At 46.1% G+C, this 19,215-nt stretch overlaps 1 protein-coding gene across 2 annotated transcripts in view; it reads right to left on the bottom strand.

The window, feature by feature from the left end:
- Positions 1-5,131: 5,131 nt before the first annotated feature.
- Positions 5,132-19,215, bottom strand: part of LOC122921909 (B2 bradykinin receptor-like) — a 44,568-nt gene continuing 30,484 nt past the window's right edge. For both annotated transcript variants that reach the window (XM_044272225.1, XM_044272224.1), the window contains one exon: positions 5,132-6,713. In XM_044272225.1, the coding sequence (XP_044128160.1) occupies positions 5,610-6,689 (1,080 nt within the window). In that variant the 5' untranslated portion in view covers positions 6,690-6,713 and the 3' untranslated portion in view covers positions 5,132-5,609. The remainder of the gene's footprint in view (positions 6,714-19,215) is intronic.

Raw genomic sequence — 19,215 nt, forward strand, 5'->3', positions numbered from 1 at the left:
ATATATCAGTAATCAGGATCGGCTTCTGAACCTGGATGTTTGTTTACTTTGTTATTCTCCTGTGCAGGTTGTTGCTTTCTTTTCTCTTGGTATACTATATTGTGCCCCTTCCCTTCCTAGGTCGGGATATATTCGCTGGTAGCATCTCCTCCCATTCAGGGCCGTCCTAGGGCGTTCAGGAGGTTCCCGATACGGGTTCGCCAGCTCTAGGCCTAGACCCCACGGTATAATATACTTGGCCCACACCTGCCTACTGTTGTCCTGAATTGTTGAGTATAGATTTTTATTTATTTATATTCATTTTTAAGAGTTTATTGGGGTTTTTGTTCTAATGGTATATAATAAAGGCTATGTTTTAGGGTGCCAGTCTGTGACTACCATGATGTAAACCTGGAAAGAACAAGCAATGCTAGTAATGGAAATCTCAGCACCGCGCCAAAAGGCGTGAGGATGTGAAACGCAGGGCCCCCAGAGCCCTCTACAGATGGAAGATGCACACGTGTGTCAAATTGCTGTACTATTAAAAGGGTTAACACCCGACCCTCCTCCCCACAGGTATGTCAGGATCTGCGTCAGACAATCTAGGGCATGGATGTCAAACTCATGGCCCTCCAGATGTTGCAAAACTACAACTCCCATCATTCCCTGATAGCTGTAGTATGCCCAGGCATGATGGGAGTTGTAGTTTTGCAACAGCTGGAGGGCCACGAGTTTGACATCCCTGATCTAGGGCCTCCTGAGTACTGCACTGACACCATAGAAGTGCATTTCCTATTGCAGCCAGCAGAGGGCGCCCTTGTGGTGCTTGGTCAGCAGGTTGTCGCTTGACGTGGTCTATCATTCTCTGACACCCACTACATCACAAAGCCTCTTCTCCTACACTTGGGGACATAGTGAGGAGAGCCCGGCGGGGGCCCAGGGGCCCACCAACAAGCCCCTCTGCCACCGGCCTAAGACTTCAGCTCAGCGGTGATACATTGTGGACCTGCAGAAATAAAAGCAAATCCATGTTTCGCCTGTTAGCATTTTCAGCACTGTGAAATCCATCTCCTTTTTGCTCATATAGGTCCAGGTGTTGTGATCTCCCTCATGCTTTACACTGCAGCTTTGCTAAGCTGGAAGTCAGCACCTGCAGCAGATCCAAGGGGCTAGACCACCAGTGAGGAAAAGGAGGTGACCGACCAGGAGCTAATAAGGGGGAGCTTGGACATCCGCTCCGAGCCAAACAGGTACCATGATCTGGATCTCGCTTAGGCCTCTTGCACACGACCGTATGGCTTTTTCAGTATTTTGCAGATGACGTCCGTGTGCATTCCGTATTTTGCAGAACGGAACAGCTGGCCCCTGATAGAACAGTCCTATCCTTGTCCATTATGCGGACAATAATAGGACATGTCCTTTCTTTGAACGGAACAGAAAAACGGAAATACGGAAATGGAAGGCATACGGAGTACCTTCCATTTTTTTGCGGATCAATTGAAATGAATGAATCCGTATACGAAACTAAAAAAACGGAACGGAAAACCGTTTGTGTGCAAGAGGCCTTAAAGGGATTGTCCACTTTAGACGATCCTTTATTTGTTATCGCTATAATACTGTATGGGTGTTACACCCAGGATACAAACAGTGAATCACAATATGCAAGCAAGCAGAGATCTTAAAAAACCATTTGAAACAAACAATTCCCCTTTAACTGCACACGTCGTCCGGCTGTGTGGTACGATGTTGTCTTTTTTGCGCCTTATAATGACTTTCGCATCTGACCGTGGAGGTGAAGGGCAATGTTTATATAGCCGAGGACACAATAGAGAGGAAGTCCTGCCCAGCTGTGAAGGCCAGTGTGAAAACAACTAAATATCCATGTGGATGTAGGGATTGTTTTTGCTGAGAACAGCGCCACCCTCATTAATGGCCGTTTCTGGTACTGCAGTCAATGTAATTGGGCCTCAGCTGCAATGCCACACAGCGCCATGGACAAGGGTGGCGCTGTTTCCAGAAATATAAAAATAAAGCTCAAAGTTTAAAACAACCAATGGTCTCCAACTGGCAGTTTCTCAAGCTGGTGTGAAACTACAACTCCCAGCACGTATCTCATTACCATTACGTTTTACTGGTGAAATAGGAATAGAAAGAGAAAAATATATTAAATTGGTTGTAAGAGGTTCTTTTTTTTACCCTCTTTTATGGTATTGCAGTTCATGTGAATGGGGTTGGGCTGTAATACCAGAAAACAGCCATAGGGACAAGGGTGGCACTGTTTCTGGACAACAACAAAAAAGTTGTTTTAAACTACCAGTGGTCTGCAACCTGTGGCCTCCATCATTCATGAAACTACAACTCCCAACATGCCCTGAAATCCATCACAACAGCTACAGGGGCTGCCGGCTGCAGACCACGGCATTTCAAATATAGTCTGGAAACCAAGGTCTGATGTTCCGGGATGCTGGAAATTGAGGTTCAAGAGGCGGTAAGTACCTTACTTCACTCCAGGCACTCGGTGGCTTCCTCCTTGAGTGGTTTAGTGTCAGATCATCCCTACTTTTTGCAATAACGGATTTCCTGAGGCGGAATTTTCTAACCAGGATATATTTAATCCAAATATCTTTAAAACATTTGGAACATGGGTTGGAATACTCTTTCCGTTTTTAGATTTTAGGTTATTTCGGGTCATATTCTCCATTTATATCCCTTATAGCTTTTAAAATACTGCTGGTTGCCCTTGGAAACAGACAGCGCCACTCTGTTGTCAGTCATGTGACCTCCGTAGAACACCAGAGGCCCCACAATGCACTGCTCTATGGAGCTAGAAAACCAGTCATTTCTTACCTTGTATCAGTCAAATAATGGATGATGAGACTTATTGGCGGTTTTCTTCTGCACACTAGGCCAGACCTATTCCTGGGTTGTGTCTGGTATTACAGCTCAGCCGGCCTGCAATACCACTGGTGGACAGGTGGGGCACTGTCCCGTTATATCACCAGCAAGTATCATAGGAGGCCTCCTCAGCTGATGGGCCCCGAGAGCAGCTGCTGCATCTGGAGCCCCACGATAATTATGTAATTGTTGGGGGATTCCAGGATTCACACTTTGAGGTCCGTTTTGCTTTTGCTTCTAAGAAAATACCTGTAATGTTTCCATAAATTGCAACCACACTTCATAGGTCGTCAAATATACATTTTATTCGTCACTCAGAGTCATTAACACCACATCAGAGACCTTACAGAGGGCAAGACTGGAACAAGTGGTCATCAGAAGAAAGGAAGTATTCAAACCAGGCATCTAATATGATATACATGGTTGCTTCGATAGGGCGAGGGTCACAAAAGCAATGGCGTTAGGAGCAATCACCAGGACTCTGGTCATAGAGAAGACTGACTGCAGCTTGGACAGACCACCTATGGAGTTCTGCCCTAATACTATTACTGGCCTAAGAGAATACTTCGGTAGACCTACTAGAGCCTGGGTCATACAAGGATTCTTGGATGTGGTAGCCAAGCTTAAAGAGGCGTTTATATAGAGTGCAGTTCCTATCTCCTCACTGCCCTCATCCAGACATGACCACAAGCATACATGTGGTATGAGATTGCCTGGAAGTTGCGCAATATATACAAAAACAGCATTAAAAAAATCTGCATTAGATAAAAGATCTTACAAAATAAAAATAACATTGGTCAGAAGACATCTATGGGACCACAGGGGCATCTACACCCACCAAATGGTGCCAGGGAAGAAGATGAATTTTGTATATACTTGGCTTAAATTCACCAAGCAAATAAAACCACAATGTAAACACATAAGGTGTGCGTCCCGTTAATAACACTTCCTAATTAGTGGTGTACATAGGAGAGGGGCGCCAAAGAATAGACTAAAAGTAGGCCCCCATCATGGTGCCAGGACAGAAGGGCCTGTATGCTTCACCTGATATCCCCTTTCCATGACAAAATTCCTCCTCTGAGCTTCTGGAAGAGTCCTTCACAGTTTGTAATAATCGAATAACAAAGGGGTTGAGTTGACCAGGGCTGAGCCCCCTTTCTTCAAGGGTGTCATAGCTTCTGCATGGCCTGCCTCCATGGTATGTACACCCTGGCGTCTGGTTCCCGATTTGAAGGAGCTTTCTTTGGTGGAACTTAGTCACTTCTCTCATTATCAATTTTCGCAGATGACACTAAACTGTGTAAAGTAATTTACACTGAAGAGGACAGTATACTGTATATATAAGACTCAGAGGACAGTATACTGTATATATAAGAGGACAGTATACTGTATATATAAGAGGACAATATACTGCTACAGATGGATCTGGATGGATTGGAGGCTTGGGCAGAGAAGTGGCAGATGAGGTTTAACACTGACAAATGTAAGGTTATACACATGGGAAGGAATAATGCAAGTCACCCGTACATACTAAATGGTAAAACACTGGGTAACACCGACCTGGAAAAGGATCTAGGAATTTTAGTAAACAGCAAACTAAGCTGCAAAAACCAGTGTCAGGCAGCTGCTGCCAAGGCCAATAAGATAATGGGTTGCATCAAAAGGGGCATAGATGGCGGTGATGAGAACATAGTCCTGCCACTTTACAAATCACTAGTCAGACCACACATGGAGGACTGTGTACAGTTCTGGGCTCCTGTGAACAAGGCAGACATAGCAGAGCTGGAGAAGGTCCAGAGGAGGGCAACTAAAGTAATAACTGGAATGGGGCAACTACAGTACCCTGAAAGATTATCAACATTAGGGTTATTCACTTTAGAAAAAAGACGACTGAGGGGAGATCTAATTACTATGTATAAATATATTAGGGGACAGTACAGAGATCACTCCCATCATCTATTTATCCCCAGGACTGTGACGAGGGGACATCCTCTGCGTCTGGAGGAAAGAAGGTTTGTACACAAACATAGAAGAGGATTCTTTACGGTAAGAGCAGTGAGACTATGGAGCTCTCTGCCTGAGGAGGTGGTGATGGGGAGTACAATAAAGGAATTCAAGAGGGGCCTGGATGTATTTCTGGAGTGTAATAATATTACAGGCTATAGCTACTAGAGAGGGGTCGTTGATCCAGGGAGTTATTCTGATGCCTGATTGGAGTCGGGAAGGAATTTTTTTCCCCTAAAGTGGGGAAAATTGGCTTCTACCTCACAGTTGTTTTTTTTTTTGCCTTCCTCTGGATCAACTTGCAGGATAACAGGCCGAACTGGATGGACAAATGTCTTTTTTCGGCCTTATGTACTATGTTACTATGTATTAGAAACCTCCATACCCACCATGTCATCTTCTGAACCTTCAGAGGAAGGATTTAAGTGGCAATGATCACTAAACATAGCAAGACACAAAATCCACGTGGGAAAATTAGAGCTGTGGGCCACTGGGTCAGGCTCCTGCTGCACTTGCAGGTCATTTTGGTTTTTCAACTCTCAGGGGGTCCTGAACATTTGTGGATCCTTTAACTGAATTGGTCCTCTGGTCAAATGTTCCAAGTACAATATGTTCTCAGATGTGATCTTCACACAGTGTAGACTGCTTCCCTTCAAGGCAATCAAATAAATATGAAATAAGGCTAAAAACACTGAAGCCAAAAAGTTGCGATAGGAGATTCAAGCAATTGATTATTTATTGTTAAATCCCATGGGGAGTGAAGTCTGTGTTGAGTTGACGGTGGTTTCATCTGTCGGGAACGATGACTTCCTTCTGTTATATCCTCCTTTACGTAGAAGCCCACAGTAGACATCAACAGCTTTTTGCCTAAAGTTATTCCCAACCATGATGTACAGGACCGGATTGATACAGCTGTTACTGAATCCAATGTAAGTTGAGATCTGGTTAAAAATATGATTAACGGATCTCACCACACACGTAGGGAAGGCGCCAAACCGTTCCAATGTGTCAATAAAGGTGCAAATATGGAAGGGAAGCCAGCACACTATGAAGACCAAGAGCACGGACAAGACCAGCCAAGTGGCCTTCTTCTCCTTGTTGACATCCTTGAACTGCTGCATTGTGTTGTTCCTCAAAACACAAATAATTTGCAATGTACAGAAGGCGATGACGACCAACGGCACCAAGAAGCCAAGAACATTCATGATGATATTTATGGCAATGTACCAGTCTGGAGACGGTAGTTTTGTAATACAGGCAGTGGTATTAAAGTCTTCGATGAACATCACCTTTCGGAACACCATGGTGGGCATGCTTAACACAAATGAGAAAATCCAGATGATTGCACAGTTCACCTTTGCCCACCAGGGTCTTCTCAAGCGACCAACGGACATGGTCTTCACCAGAGCCAGATATCTGTCAACACTAACCATCATGAGGAAATAAATGCTGCTGTAAAGGTTGATTTGGATCAGTGAGTTGACGGCCACACACATAAAGGCTCCAAATGGCCAGTAGAAATGGTTGGTGATGTATATAGCCCAGAATGGTAGGCCGCTGACAAAAATCAAATCGGCAGCTGCCATATTCCCCAGGTAGATCTCGGCCACTGTGGAGCGACTCTTGTGAAGGATAAAGACTGAGATGACAAAAAAGTTTTCTATGAAGCCCAAGACGAAGATGAACCACATGTACGGGGGTTGGTAGGTAAAGAGCCACTGAAACTGTTCCAAGTCTACACATTCATTTTTTGGAGATGCTTTGGTGTTAATAACCATGGTCATCGTTGAGTTGGGATCTTCTCCCATCATCTTGAGTTCAGTATGCTCGGGCTCCTGTTGGAAACACAGAAACAAATTAATCAATGCAGTCAATATTGTCCAAGTACAAAATATGTAACGCTCAACAGCTACAGCAACGTTTGTGAATGCATGTATGATATGGGAACATCCAAAAATGACCACGGGCATTCAATAAGAGTCTCCGGTACTGGTATACTGCCATCCATCAGACTCCTGCCTGTGGACATGGAAGACTGACTGCCCACCAGCCCTGCATCTCTACAGAGACCTCAGATTATCTAAAGGGGCTTGACACGAGTAGCCCATACTGTACCTTGGTCAAGCGGTGGCCGCTCAGGATACAGTGACCATTGACATGAACGTATATAAGTTGAGCAATGTAGTCTTAACACAAACACCTAGATCCCTTCATAACCCTGCCAATTCTATTCTAGGAGGTGGCCCCATATTTCTTCTCCCACCCCCACCCAATCTTTCCAGCACCATATACATCAGCTCTTGTTGGGGGAACAGTGGTTAGGGGGCATTGTGGATATCTGGGCCTATTACGAGGAGATTGTGGCTAGCTGGCACCATGGCCAACTGGTACTATTATAGCATCTCTGCTCCACTTCAATACTGCATACGACCTGTAGACAGGTGTGGTGCCATTTTAGAAGGAACCCATTTAAATCTGATTTTGCACTCTGCTGTTGTGACCAGGAACACGTGGGGGGGGTTGTACTATACAATATCCTCCAGGACATTGTCAAAGTAGTTGTCACTTCTGCTCCCCCCCACACAAGACCACCCAAAACAGCACTGAATGCCGCACCTTGAAGCCAAGCGTTACGATTCCCACCATCTCCAGGCCCATATGATAAATGTCATTGTGTGGGAGAACGTTAAGCATTCCCAGGATGCTCTGCTGCTCAGCCTCACTAATTGGCGTTTGGTAATTTAATAACGTGGGCATTTTATTTCGACCCAAGCAGGTCAGGACGCTCGAGATACTGCACAGACGGTACCTGCCGCGGTGGGAAAGTCCTGAAGTGTATTGACCCAAGGATGAGGAATGATCTGGTTACCATTCGGATAAGATTGTTCCCGTCACGCACGGGAAGGCCGACCATTGTGAAACACGTCTACAGATCGGGCACAGTCTGTTCTCCGCTCAGGCCACTTCATTCCAACTACAAGACACGTCTCAGGCTTTAAAGCAAAACTTAAAGGGGTCCCCCCGCTCCATGACGAAGGTAAAAAATTATAATCAGACATCATATAGTACATGACGATACCCTTCTACTAAAGCTAGAACCAGCCCTGCACCTCACATGGATCCAGAGATCTCCACAATCATTGCTCAAATTGTTCTGCTAGATCCTCTTCAGGCTGGCCACTCGGGGTGGGGGGGGGGGGGTCCTTTCTGCTGCAGCTCTTTCCCTGTAACTGACACAGCTTCTAACACTGGCTGGTGGCATCTGAAGATTTCAACTGAGCGCGCTCGACCAGCTCAGTGATACGGACAAAAAAATAAATAAATAAACAGCAGGTGGCGCTATACAGATATATTTTATTGAATAACTCACTGGGTATACAACATTTTTAATTACATGAAATTACCAAAGTGTTCAAATCCAGGGATTGTCCATGGCAGCTTTACTTCCAAAAACAGCGCCGCAGGTTGTATGTGGTATTGCAGCTCATCCCCATTAATTTCAATAAAGTACAATACCAGGTACAACCTGTAGACAAGTGTGGCGCTGTTTTTTAAATTTTCTACAGTTTAAGGCCTCATGCATACAGGCCATCACGGATGTGGACCCATTTACTTAACTGAACCCCACAGAAGCACTACTTCTTGCATGAGGTTTCTCTCCGTGCCTCTGCACCGCAAAAAAGTAGTGCACGCACTACTTTTTAGCGGTGCGGACCATTGGAGGCAGATCTCGGACCCCAATCAAGTGAATGAGTCCGCGGTCCACATGCGGCGGCCCTACAGTCGGTGCCCGTGCATTGCGAACCACAATTTGCGGTCTGCAGCACGGGCCCGGCCGGCACACGTTCATGTGTGTGAACCCCAATACTGAGGACCTTGGCTTAGGGTATGCTTAGCGCAGGTCATCGTCATTTCCTTTAGGACAGTTTTCCACCCTCCCCACATGAAAGCAGAGGATGGAGCCAGAACCGCAGCGCCCGGGAGGACTGAGCAGCTTCCTAATATGGCAGAAAGCGTTCTCTCATCTCTTCTTATCTGCAGCCGCTTCTCATCAGAGCCACATCTCACGCCAACCTGATGAGAGTTGCTGTGGATGGGGGGGGGGGCATTCACATATACTGCGTCACAAATGTCGATAGACTACATTAAAAATGACCGGTGCATACCTATAGAGCGGCCGCCATACATTAAAGGGGCTGGGAGATGAGGGTCAGCAGCGCCACTCTTGTCTAGTGGCTGTCTTTGGTATTGCAGCTAGGACCCATTCAAGTCAATTGGAATGAGCTGCAATACCAAACACAGCCTGTAAACAAGAGTGGCGCTGGTTCCGGAAAGAAAATCCATCCTTGTTTCCTAATCTCAGACAGCCCCTTTAGGCTACGGGTGTAACAGGTGGTGGGTGCGACACGCGAGAATGTATTCCCAAAAGGTGGGGAATGGGTCAAAGGTTCAAGTAAGGCCTCATGCACACGACCGTTGTTGTGTTCCGTTCCGCAAAATGGGGTTCCATTGTTCCGTGATCTGTTTCCGTGTGTCTTCCTTTATTTTTAGAGGACCACCAGACATAAAGGAAAGTAAAAAAAAAGTCTAAGTCAGGTTTGCCATGCAAATGATAGGAAAAAAACGGACACGGACGCGGATGACCATCTTGTGTGACTCCGCTTTTTTTGCGGTCCCATTGACTTGAATGGGGCCGCAAACCGTGTTCCGCGAAAATAATAGGACAGGTTATATTTTTTTGACTGACTGGAACCACGGATCACGGACGCGGATGACAAACGGTGCATTAGCCGAGTTTTGAACAGACCCATTGAAAGTCAATGGGTCCGCAGAAAATCACGAAAAACTGAACAATGGACACGGAATAAAACAACGGTCGTGTGCATGAGGCCTAAAGGGAATAAAGAGGGAGAAAACTGGGCGAACTTCTCATTTCTGGGGAGGTGGAGAGGTTGGAGCCACTGACAACGCTCAATTCACTTCTATGGGAATTAGAAGAACAGCCAAGTATGTTTGCATGCTGGGAGTTGTAGTTTCACAGCAGCTGAAGGTAGCTGATCCGAGGACCTGCAGGGACAGTCCCGGGGGTCCCCATCCAGCACAGGCCCAGTGAGGTGAGAACAGAGGACGGACCGAGACATCTTCTCGTACTCCTCTCTTTAGCTTTGTATAATCCTCACAATGCCTGACTTTGAAGGTCAAGGAGGTTGTACTGCTGCACCTGGGTGTCAGTTGTCAGAAGACCCCCCTCAGAAGGTTGTCACTAGCTCAGTGCCAGAAACTTCACGGAACTATTTATCCTCCTGCAGAAATGTTCCCGTTCAGAGACACATGGAGTTTCCATCTAAACAAGGAAAGGCGAATCCTGCCCCCTCCCCAGAGAAGACGCTGGCAGCTTCACGGGACAAACAAATAGCCCTGGATCTACCTCGCTGCGCCGGACGCACGACAACCTCACCGCTGCAAACGCAATCGGGACATTTTACACCAAGGGGCCCCCAACCATCTGCTGACCGACATGGGAGTCGGACGGCTGCTCACATTCATTTCTCATGTATTCCCCCATTAGATGGGAGTCTTGGAAGGGAGACATGTATGGTTTATATTGTATGTTCAATACGCCATAAATTCGGTATTTCCCGAATTGTAAAGCGCTGCGGAATATGTTGGCGCTACATAAAGGTTATTATTATTACTATAGTTGGTAATACTCCTTTAAAATTTTATTTTCGGCCCTTATGGTTGGTTTAGTCTGAGGCCTCATGCACACGACCATTGTTCGGGTCCTCATCCGAGCCGCAGTTTTTGCTGGTCGGGTGCGGACCTATTCACTTTAATGGGGCCACAAAAGATGCGTGTGCTGTTCGCATCCGTTTCTCCGTTCCGTAGCCCCGCAAAAAAAAAAATAAACCACAACATGTCCTATTCTTGTCCGTTTTGCGGACAAGAATAGGCATTTCTAGAATGGGAATTGCAGAATGCACGCGGGCGGCTTCCATTTTTTGTGGATCCGTGGTTTGCGGACTGCAAAAAACGGAACGGTCGTGTGCATGAGGCCAGACAATGTGGCCCCTAACCAGAAAAGGCTGTGCACCCCTGTTTTACACAAAATCACTGAAATATGAAGAATTGGCTCAGCCCAGGATCAAATAGGAATTCACCGACTGCACACAATGAACTCCAGAAATACAGCCTCAGGGCACCTTCACACGAGCGGTTTTCTTTTCCGGCGCTGAGTTCAGTCACAGGGGCTCAATACCGGAAAAGAACTGATCAGTTTTATCCTAATGCATTCTGAATGGAGAGCGATCCGCTCAGTTCAGTCTCTCTTACGTTTTTTGGACGGAGAAAATAGCGCAGCAGCTTCAGTTTTCTGTCCGGCCAAAATAACTGATCACTTGAGGGAATACAGGATCCGGCATTAAGTGTTCTGGCAAAACGGACTCGGCTTTCAGGTCTGCGCATGCACAGACCTTTAACAATGCAAAAAAAAAATGTTATATCCGATCAGTTTTTCCGGATGACACCGGAGAAACGGACCCGGTATTTTAATGCATTTGTCAGATGGATACGCATCCGGATCTGTCTGACAAATGCCATCAGTTTGCGTCCGGATTGCCGGAATCCTCTGCCGCAAGTGGGAAAGTCTTAGATAACACATTTTATTGTTACTCTTTCTGGTCCCAGACATGAGGGTTGAAAACAAGGAGGCAGCAGATGATACTTTGTAGTAATTGTATCAAAACATTGGGAAACGTTTGATACAAAGTAACCATTGGGCGGCTCCTCTGCAGTCCTGCTCCTCTCTGTCTATAACCCCTGGGTGCACCGCGGGGCTCAACACTCATACACATGACCGTATGAGTTTTGCGAAAACGCTTCAGTTACTGATAATACAACCGTCTGCATCCGTTTTAAACAGATCCGGCTGTATTATCCCTAACATAGCCAAGACGGATCCGTCATGAGCTCCACTGAAAGTCTATGGGGGACATTGTATGTCAGGACGGATCCGTCTTGCTTCGCACCACATCATGGACAGAAAAGAAAACGCTGCTTGAAGTGTTATTCTGTCCACGATGGAGACGCAACCAAACGGAAGGGAATACATTCTGGAGCGCTCCGTTCAGCTCAGTTTTGTCCCCATTAACAATGAATGGGGAAAAAACTGACCCCCCCCCCCCCGCTATTGGGATCCTATGACGAATCTCAATAGCGGAAAGGGAAAGCGTAGATGTGAAAGTAGCCTCATTAGGAAGAGATGCTTTGAAAATTATTTTTCTGCTGTTCAGTGTCAGTGAAAAACGGATGGCACACGGACAGCAAAAAACGGACACACGGACCCAACACGGATCCTTCACAGATGCATCACTGACCACCTTCTCACGGATTTGAGCACAGACGCGTGAATGAGGCTTAGGGCTTGTTCACACGAACGTGTGAAGCCCATGCCCGTGCTGTGGACCGCAAATTGCGGTCCGCAAAGCACGGGCACCGTCCGTGGGGCAGACACATGGCCATCGCAGACCCATTCACTTGAATCGGTCCGCGATCCTTCCATTCCACAAAATGATAGAGCAAGTTCTATCTTTTTGCGGTGCGGAAGCACAGAACAGAACCCCAGAAAGCACTCCGTAGTGTTCCGTTCTGTTCCGCATCTCCGGATTTGCGGACCCATTAAAATAAATAGGTCCGCATCCGTGATGCGGAATATCCACAGAATGGTGCCCATGTATTGCGGATCCGCAAATGCGGTCTGCAATACGGCAACGGGCATCACACGAGCACGAGCCCTTAAACTAAACTGGACCCCACCCATTTCTATGGCCCGGGGCCGGCACTTTTAATTGATTTACAATGAAGTGCAAAGGATTTGTCAGGAGGGGCGACCGGTCCTCTTGAAAATCAATCAAAGTTGCTACAATAAGTCCAGATGTGGCCCCGGCCAGGGGTCAATAAGGCCATTACTTGTGTCCGTTATCAGGCACAAATGCTCGTTCCTGATAAGTGGCCCGAATAAAGGCGCCGCTTATCACCAGATGAACCTGCAAACGGTTATTCATTGGATAAAAGCACAGTTGATGTGGACATTGAAATCATTGCTTCTGGGCAGCTTTTCCTGCAGTGTAATTGACACGTCTGTGACACGGTCCCTGGTGGAAGGTGATACAGATATCAGCGGTTAGGTGGACTGCGGCCATGATGCGCCCGAGGGCACACCGCAGGTCTCCATGTTGGCAAAACCCAATCACAAAGAAGGTACACGGATGGAGAACTAAAGCTGCAGGCCTGCGCTGGGCTGAAACGTTGCAGCGGAATAAACCGGGTCCACCCCCCCCCCCCTCCTTTTTCTTTTTCACTGAATTCTGGAGTGGAGCCTTGTCTTTCTTTACTACTGGATATTCAGTGGCCCCATTGCCCAGGGCCCCGAGTGATTGCACCCACATCTTCACTGACTGTGCCGATATTTATTTTTATACCTTCTCAAAGTTGCTGCAGGGACCCCCGTATTCCATCATCTGGTAGCATCTGGCTGCTGAGTGAGCAGGTAATATTGGAATGTATCCGTACGGTGGGCCCTTGGCGCGAGATGGGCAAGGGCGCGAGATGGGCAAGGGCCTGAGAGGGGCAAGGGCCTGAGAGGGGCAAGGGCCTGAGAGGGGCAAGGGCCTGAGAGGGGCAAGGGCCTGAGAGGGGCAAGGGCCTGAGATGGATTCATTTAGGACAGACAGGTCCCGTTGTTTCCCGGACCATAATGGAAGTTACAACCCCCGGAGGACCTTGTATTCCTGCTCATGTACGATCAGCACCGGCAGCTCATCCCTCCAGGTCTCGGGCGATTCCTCGACTTCACCCGTCACTACTGAAGAGACACCACTTGCCGAAATCAAACAACCTGCTCAATAATTATTTTCTTCCGAGATCTGCCATTGGGAGGTGAAAAGTGTGGAGAGGCCAAAAACCATTAGCTGGTTGTCTGGCCCGGAGAAACTGCTGGGTTCAGCCTTTACTAATGTGTACGAGCGCCTACATGACAAGCCGGCCGATGCCAGCGCCTGTCCGGATAGACGCCATGGTACGCTGCTATAGATAATAGGAGAGTCACCGACTAGAAATAGCCGACACAGGAGCTGGACGACAAGCGTGGACAGCTGGGGTCTTCATAAATCTCTGGACGGAGGCGAGGGCCGAGCTACTGGACATTTAGAGACAGAGGTGCCCATCGTGGCTTCAGAAACAGAAGGAAACTAACAGCAGGATATGAAAGGGGTGAATAAGTGTAAACTCTAAGGGGGCACTCCACCTGTAGCGGACATCAGGGAATATAGCCGAGGGTCTGCGAGATGGGACCATTACTGATTCTGACGTTAAAGGGCCAGATGTGCAGCTTAGGCTCTTTTCTGCCAGTCTAAGTGGTGTTCCCCTTTAACGTTGAATGTATGTGTGTGTCCTCGCAGACTGCAGGATCTGTGGCTACAGAAGCGATGTAAGTGACCACCTGCCGAACCCCTCACTGCGCGGTTTATAGGTTTTATACTTTCACTTGGAATTTTACAAATTTCATAATTATGGCCTCATCAGTAACATTTAAGGAGCACCGGCCTCGTACCAGCTCCAACCGCCATGACGACAGAGGTCCTGCATAGAGATGGGGGGTCATTTAAGGCTGGGTATATTTTGCAACCATTTTTTATTGCTTTTAGGCTCTGAGCGACTGTGTCCTTGTACCAGCAAAAAACATCCTTGTATTAAACGAGCTGAATGCGGATGGCGTCGATGTAATGTCCGTTTTTATCAGGCACCCATCAAACGGTGCATGCTGCGACTTTCTCCGCACAGGTCAAGAATCGCACATGTGAACAGGGCCATAAAGGGTCAACGATCAGTCCGTGTGCGCCCAGACGTGAACATCGCTCCTCTGACTGAGCCCCGATTTATCAAAAATAGGAACATGAAGCAGATCTGCAAATAGACACAATGAATCTCCCGCTGCTCTGTGTATATAAACAGCGTCTGTGTCTCCATGGTAACAGACTACAAACCCTGTAGTCAGAGCCTGCAGTGAGGTATTACAGACAGTAGAAGGAGCAGCAGAGGCAGTGGCGTAACGCAGGATCGGACGACTGATTTAGCATGCCTTCACTCCAGAATTCTGGCTTCAAAAAGTAAAAAATACGGCTGAAATTCTGCAAAAATGTTGCAACTTTTTGCATTTTATTAATGCTCCAGTTTTGGTAAAGTGGGTGCGATCGGCTATGTGAATGATTTTCACCCCAGATTTGTCAATGGGACATAAAAAACAATATAAAGGCCCAATCGCGCTCCAGTAGGAGGGAAAACCGGAGTCGCTTTTCTAAATGAAAGTGTTAGGGCTCAATCACACGGCTGGTGGCAGATCATGGATGTGCGCGTTCCAGATTTTGAACAGAACGTCCTGCCCTAAATAGAACTGTCCTATCTTGGTAGGTAAAACAGACAAGTGTAGGACATGTTCTATTTTTTTGCAGGGCCGCGGAACGGACATACGGATGCATCTTTTACGACCCCATTGAAGTGAATGGGTCGGCATCCAACCTGCAGAAAATGCGGATCGGACGTGGCCCAAAAATATGTTTAAGGATGAGATACATTTTTCAAACACGTAACATTTGCTAAAGTACGCCAACGCAGTCTGACTTCGAATATTAAAAGTTCCCCCCATGGGATTTGTTTGCAGCCGGTCGGTAACCCATGGAGACACATAGGTCTGCATGTAGGCTGTATACATTAAACGGAAGAAAATATGGTTTCAAGACAATTTGCAGAATTTCACTTTGGGAAATATAACTGAAAGCATCAAGAACAAACATCGCCCCGCTCCTGGACAGCACGTTATCCCTATGGGACAATAATTTGCAGCTGACTAGGTTCCCAGACAAACTGTACGACACATCATCCCATCACTGTGAGATGACAAACTCAGCTCTGCTAGAACGTTATGTGCATCTTACTGAAAACTGAGAGAAAACACGTTTTACGGCCAATAAAAAGGATAAGGTTTGTTTTTCCAGCTTTGGGTTCGTATTTAAGACACTGGAGTTCACTGTGATGTAATACCGGAGGCACTCGCAATATGTAAATAAAGGGCTGACAGCAGCCACGTAATGAAGAGACTGGGAAACGGTCTAAGTGCGGAATGTAAAAAGGACTATGTATACCCAACCAGTATCCAAAACATTCCCCTGCGTCCTAGTACTCCGAGCACGAGGGAAGAGGAGAGAGTGCAGCTCTGGAGTATAATACAGGATGTAAATCAGGATCAGTACAGGATAAGTAATGTATGTACACAGTGACTGCACCAGCAGAATAGTGAGTGCGGCTCTGGAGTATAATACAGGATGTAACTCAGGATCAGTACAGGATAAGTAATGTATGTACACAGTGACTGCACCAGCAGAATAGTGAGTGCAGCTCTGGAGTATAATACAGGATGTAACTCAGGATCAGTACAGGATAAGTAATGTATGTACACAGTGACTGCACCAGCAGAATAGTGAGTGCAGCTCTGGAGTATAATACAGGATGTAACTCAGGATCAGTACAGAATAAGTAATGTATGTACACAGTGACTGCACCAGCAGAATAGTGAGTGCAGCTCTGGAGTATAATACAGGATGTAACTCAGGATCAGTACAGGATAAGTAATGTATGTACACAGTGACTGCACCAGCAGAATAGTGAGTGCAGCTCTGGAGTATAATACAGGATGTAACTCAGGATCAGTACAGGATAAGTAATGTATGTACACAGTGACTGCACCAGCAGAATAGTGAGTGCAGCTCTGAAGTATAATACAGGATGTAACTCAGGATCCGTACAGGATAAGTAATGTATGTACACAGTGACTGCACCAGCAGAATAGTGAGTGCAGCTCTGGAGTATAATACAGGATGTAACTCAGGATCAGTACAGGATAAGTAATGTATGTACACAGTGACTGCACCAGCAGAATAGTGAGTGCAGCTCTGAAGTATAATACAGGATGTACCTCAGGATCAGTACAGGATAAGTAATGTATGTACACAGTGACTGTAACAGCAGAATAGTGAGTGCAGCTCTGGAGTATAATGCAGGATGTAACTCAGGATCAGTACAGGATAAGTAATGTATGTACACAGTGACTGCACCAGCAGAATAGTGAGTGCAGCTCTGGAGTATAATACAGGACGTAACTCAGGATCAGTACAGTATAAGTAATGTATGTACACTATGACTGCACCAGCAGAATAGTGAGTGCAGCTCTGGAGTATAATACAGGATGTAACTCAGGATCAGTACAGGATAAGTAATGTATGTACACAGTGACTGTACCAGCAGAATAGTGAGTGCAGCTCTGGAGTATAATGCAGGATGTAACTCAGGATCAGTACAGGATAAGTAATGTATGTACACAGTGACTGCACCAGCAGAATAGTGAGTGCAGCTCTGGAGTATAATACAGGACGTAACTCAGGATCAGTACAGTATAAGTAATGTATGTACACTATGACTGCACCAGCAGAATAGTGAGTGCAGCTCTGGAGTATAATACAGGATGTAACTCAGGATCAGTACAGGATAAGTAATGTATGTACACAGTGACTGTACCAGCAGAATAGTGAGTGCAGCTCTGGAGTATAATGCAGGATGTAACTCAGGATCAGTACAGGATAAGTAATGTATGTACACAGTGACTCCACAAGGAGAATAGTGAGTGCAGCTCTGGAGTATAATACAGGATGTAACTCAGGATCAGTACAGGATAAGTAATGTATGTACACAGTGACTGCACCAGCAGAATAGTAAGTGCAGCACTGAAGTATAATAAATAGAAACATAGAATGTGTCGGCAGATAAGAACCATTTGGCCCATCTAGTCTGCCCAATATACTGAATACTATGAATAGCCCCGGCCCTATCTTATATGAAGGATGGCCTTATGCCTATCCCATGCATGCTTAACCTCCTTCACTGTATTTGCAGCTGCCACTTCTGCAGGAAGGCTATTCCATGCATGCACTACTCTCTCAGTAAAGTAATACTTCCTGATGTTACTTTTAAACCTTTGCCCCTCTAATTTAAAACTATGTCCTCTTGTAGCAGTTTTTCTTCTTTTAAATATTCTCTCCTCTTTTACCTTGTTGATTCCCTTTATGTATTTAGCAGTTTCTCTCATCCCCCCTCTGTCTCGTCTTTCTTCCAAGCTCTACATGTTAAGGTCCTTTAATCTTTCCTGGTAAGTTTTATCCTGCAATCCATGTACCAGTTTAGTAGCTCTTCTCTGAACTCTCTCTAGAGTATCTATATCCTTCTGGAGATATGGTCTCCAGTACTGAGCACAATACTCAAGATGAGGTCCCACTAGTGCTCTGTAGAGCGGCATGAGCGCCCCCCTCTGTCTACTGGTAATGCCTCTCCCTATATACCCCAGCATTCTGCTAGCATCTCCTGCTGCTCTATGACATGGTCTGCCTACCTTTAAGTCTTCTGAAATAATGACCCCTAAATCCCTTTCCTTAGACACTGAGGTTAGGACTGTATCGCTGATTTTATATTCTGCTCTTGGGTTTTTACGCCCCCGGTGCATGATCTTGCACTTATCAACATTACATTTTAGTTGCCAGATTTTTGACCATTCCTCTAGTTTTCCTAAATCCTTTTCCATTTGGTGTATCCCTCCAGGAACATCAACCCTGTTACAAATCTTTGTGTCATCAGCAAAAAGACCCACCTTACCATGGAGGCCTTCTGCAATTTTACTGATAAAGATGGGTCCCAGAACAGATCCCTGAGGTACCCCACTGGTAACAGGACCTTGGTCTGAATATACTCCATTGACTACAACCCTCTGTTGCCTGTCCCTCAGCCACTGCTTAATCCATTCAACAATATGGGAGTCCAAGCCCAAAGACTGCACTTTATTGATAAGCCTTCTATGTGGGACAGTATCAAAAGCCTTACTAAAGTCTAGATAAGCGATGTCTACTGCACCTCCTCCATCTATTATTTTAGTCACCCAATCAAAAAAATCTATAAGATTAGTATGGCATGATCTCCCTGAAGTAAACCCATGCTGTTCTTCATCTTTCAATCCATGGGATTTTAGATGTTCCACAATCCTCTCCTTGAGTATGGTTTTCATTCATTTCCCCACGATTGATGTCAGGCTTACTGGCCTATAGTTGCCCGATTCCTCCTTACTACCTTTCTTGTGAATGGGCACAACATTTGACAATTTCCAATCTTCTGGGACGACTCCTGTTGCCAGTGATTGGTTAAATAAATCTGTTAATGGTTTTGCTAGTTCGTCGCTGAGCT

The sequence above is a fragment of the Bufo gargarizans genome, chromosome 11 (assembly GCF_014858855.1).
Source record: "Bufo gargarizans isolate SCDJY-AF-19 chromosome 11, ASM1485885v1, whole genome shotgun sequence".
NCBI lineage: Eukaryota > Metazoa > Chordata > Amphibia > Anura > Bufonidae > Bufo > Bufo gargarizans.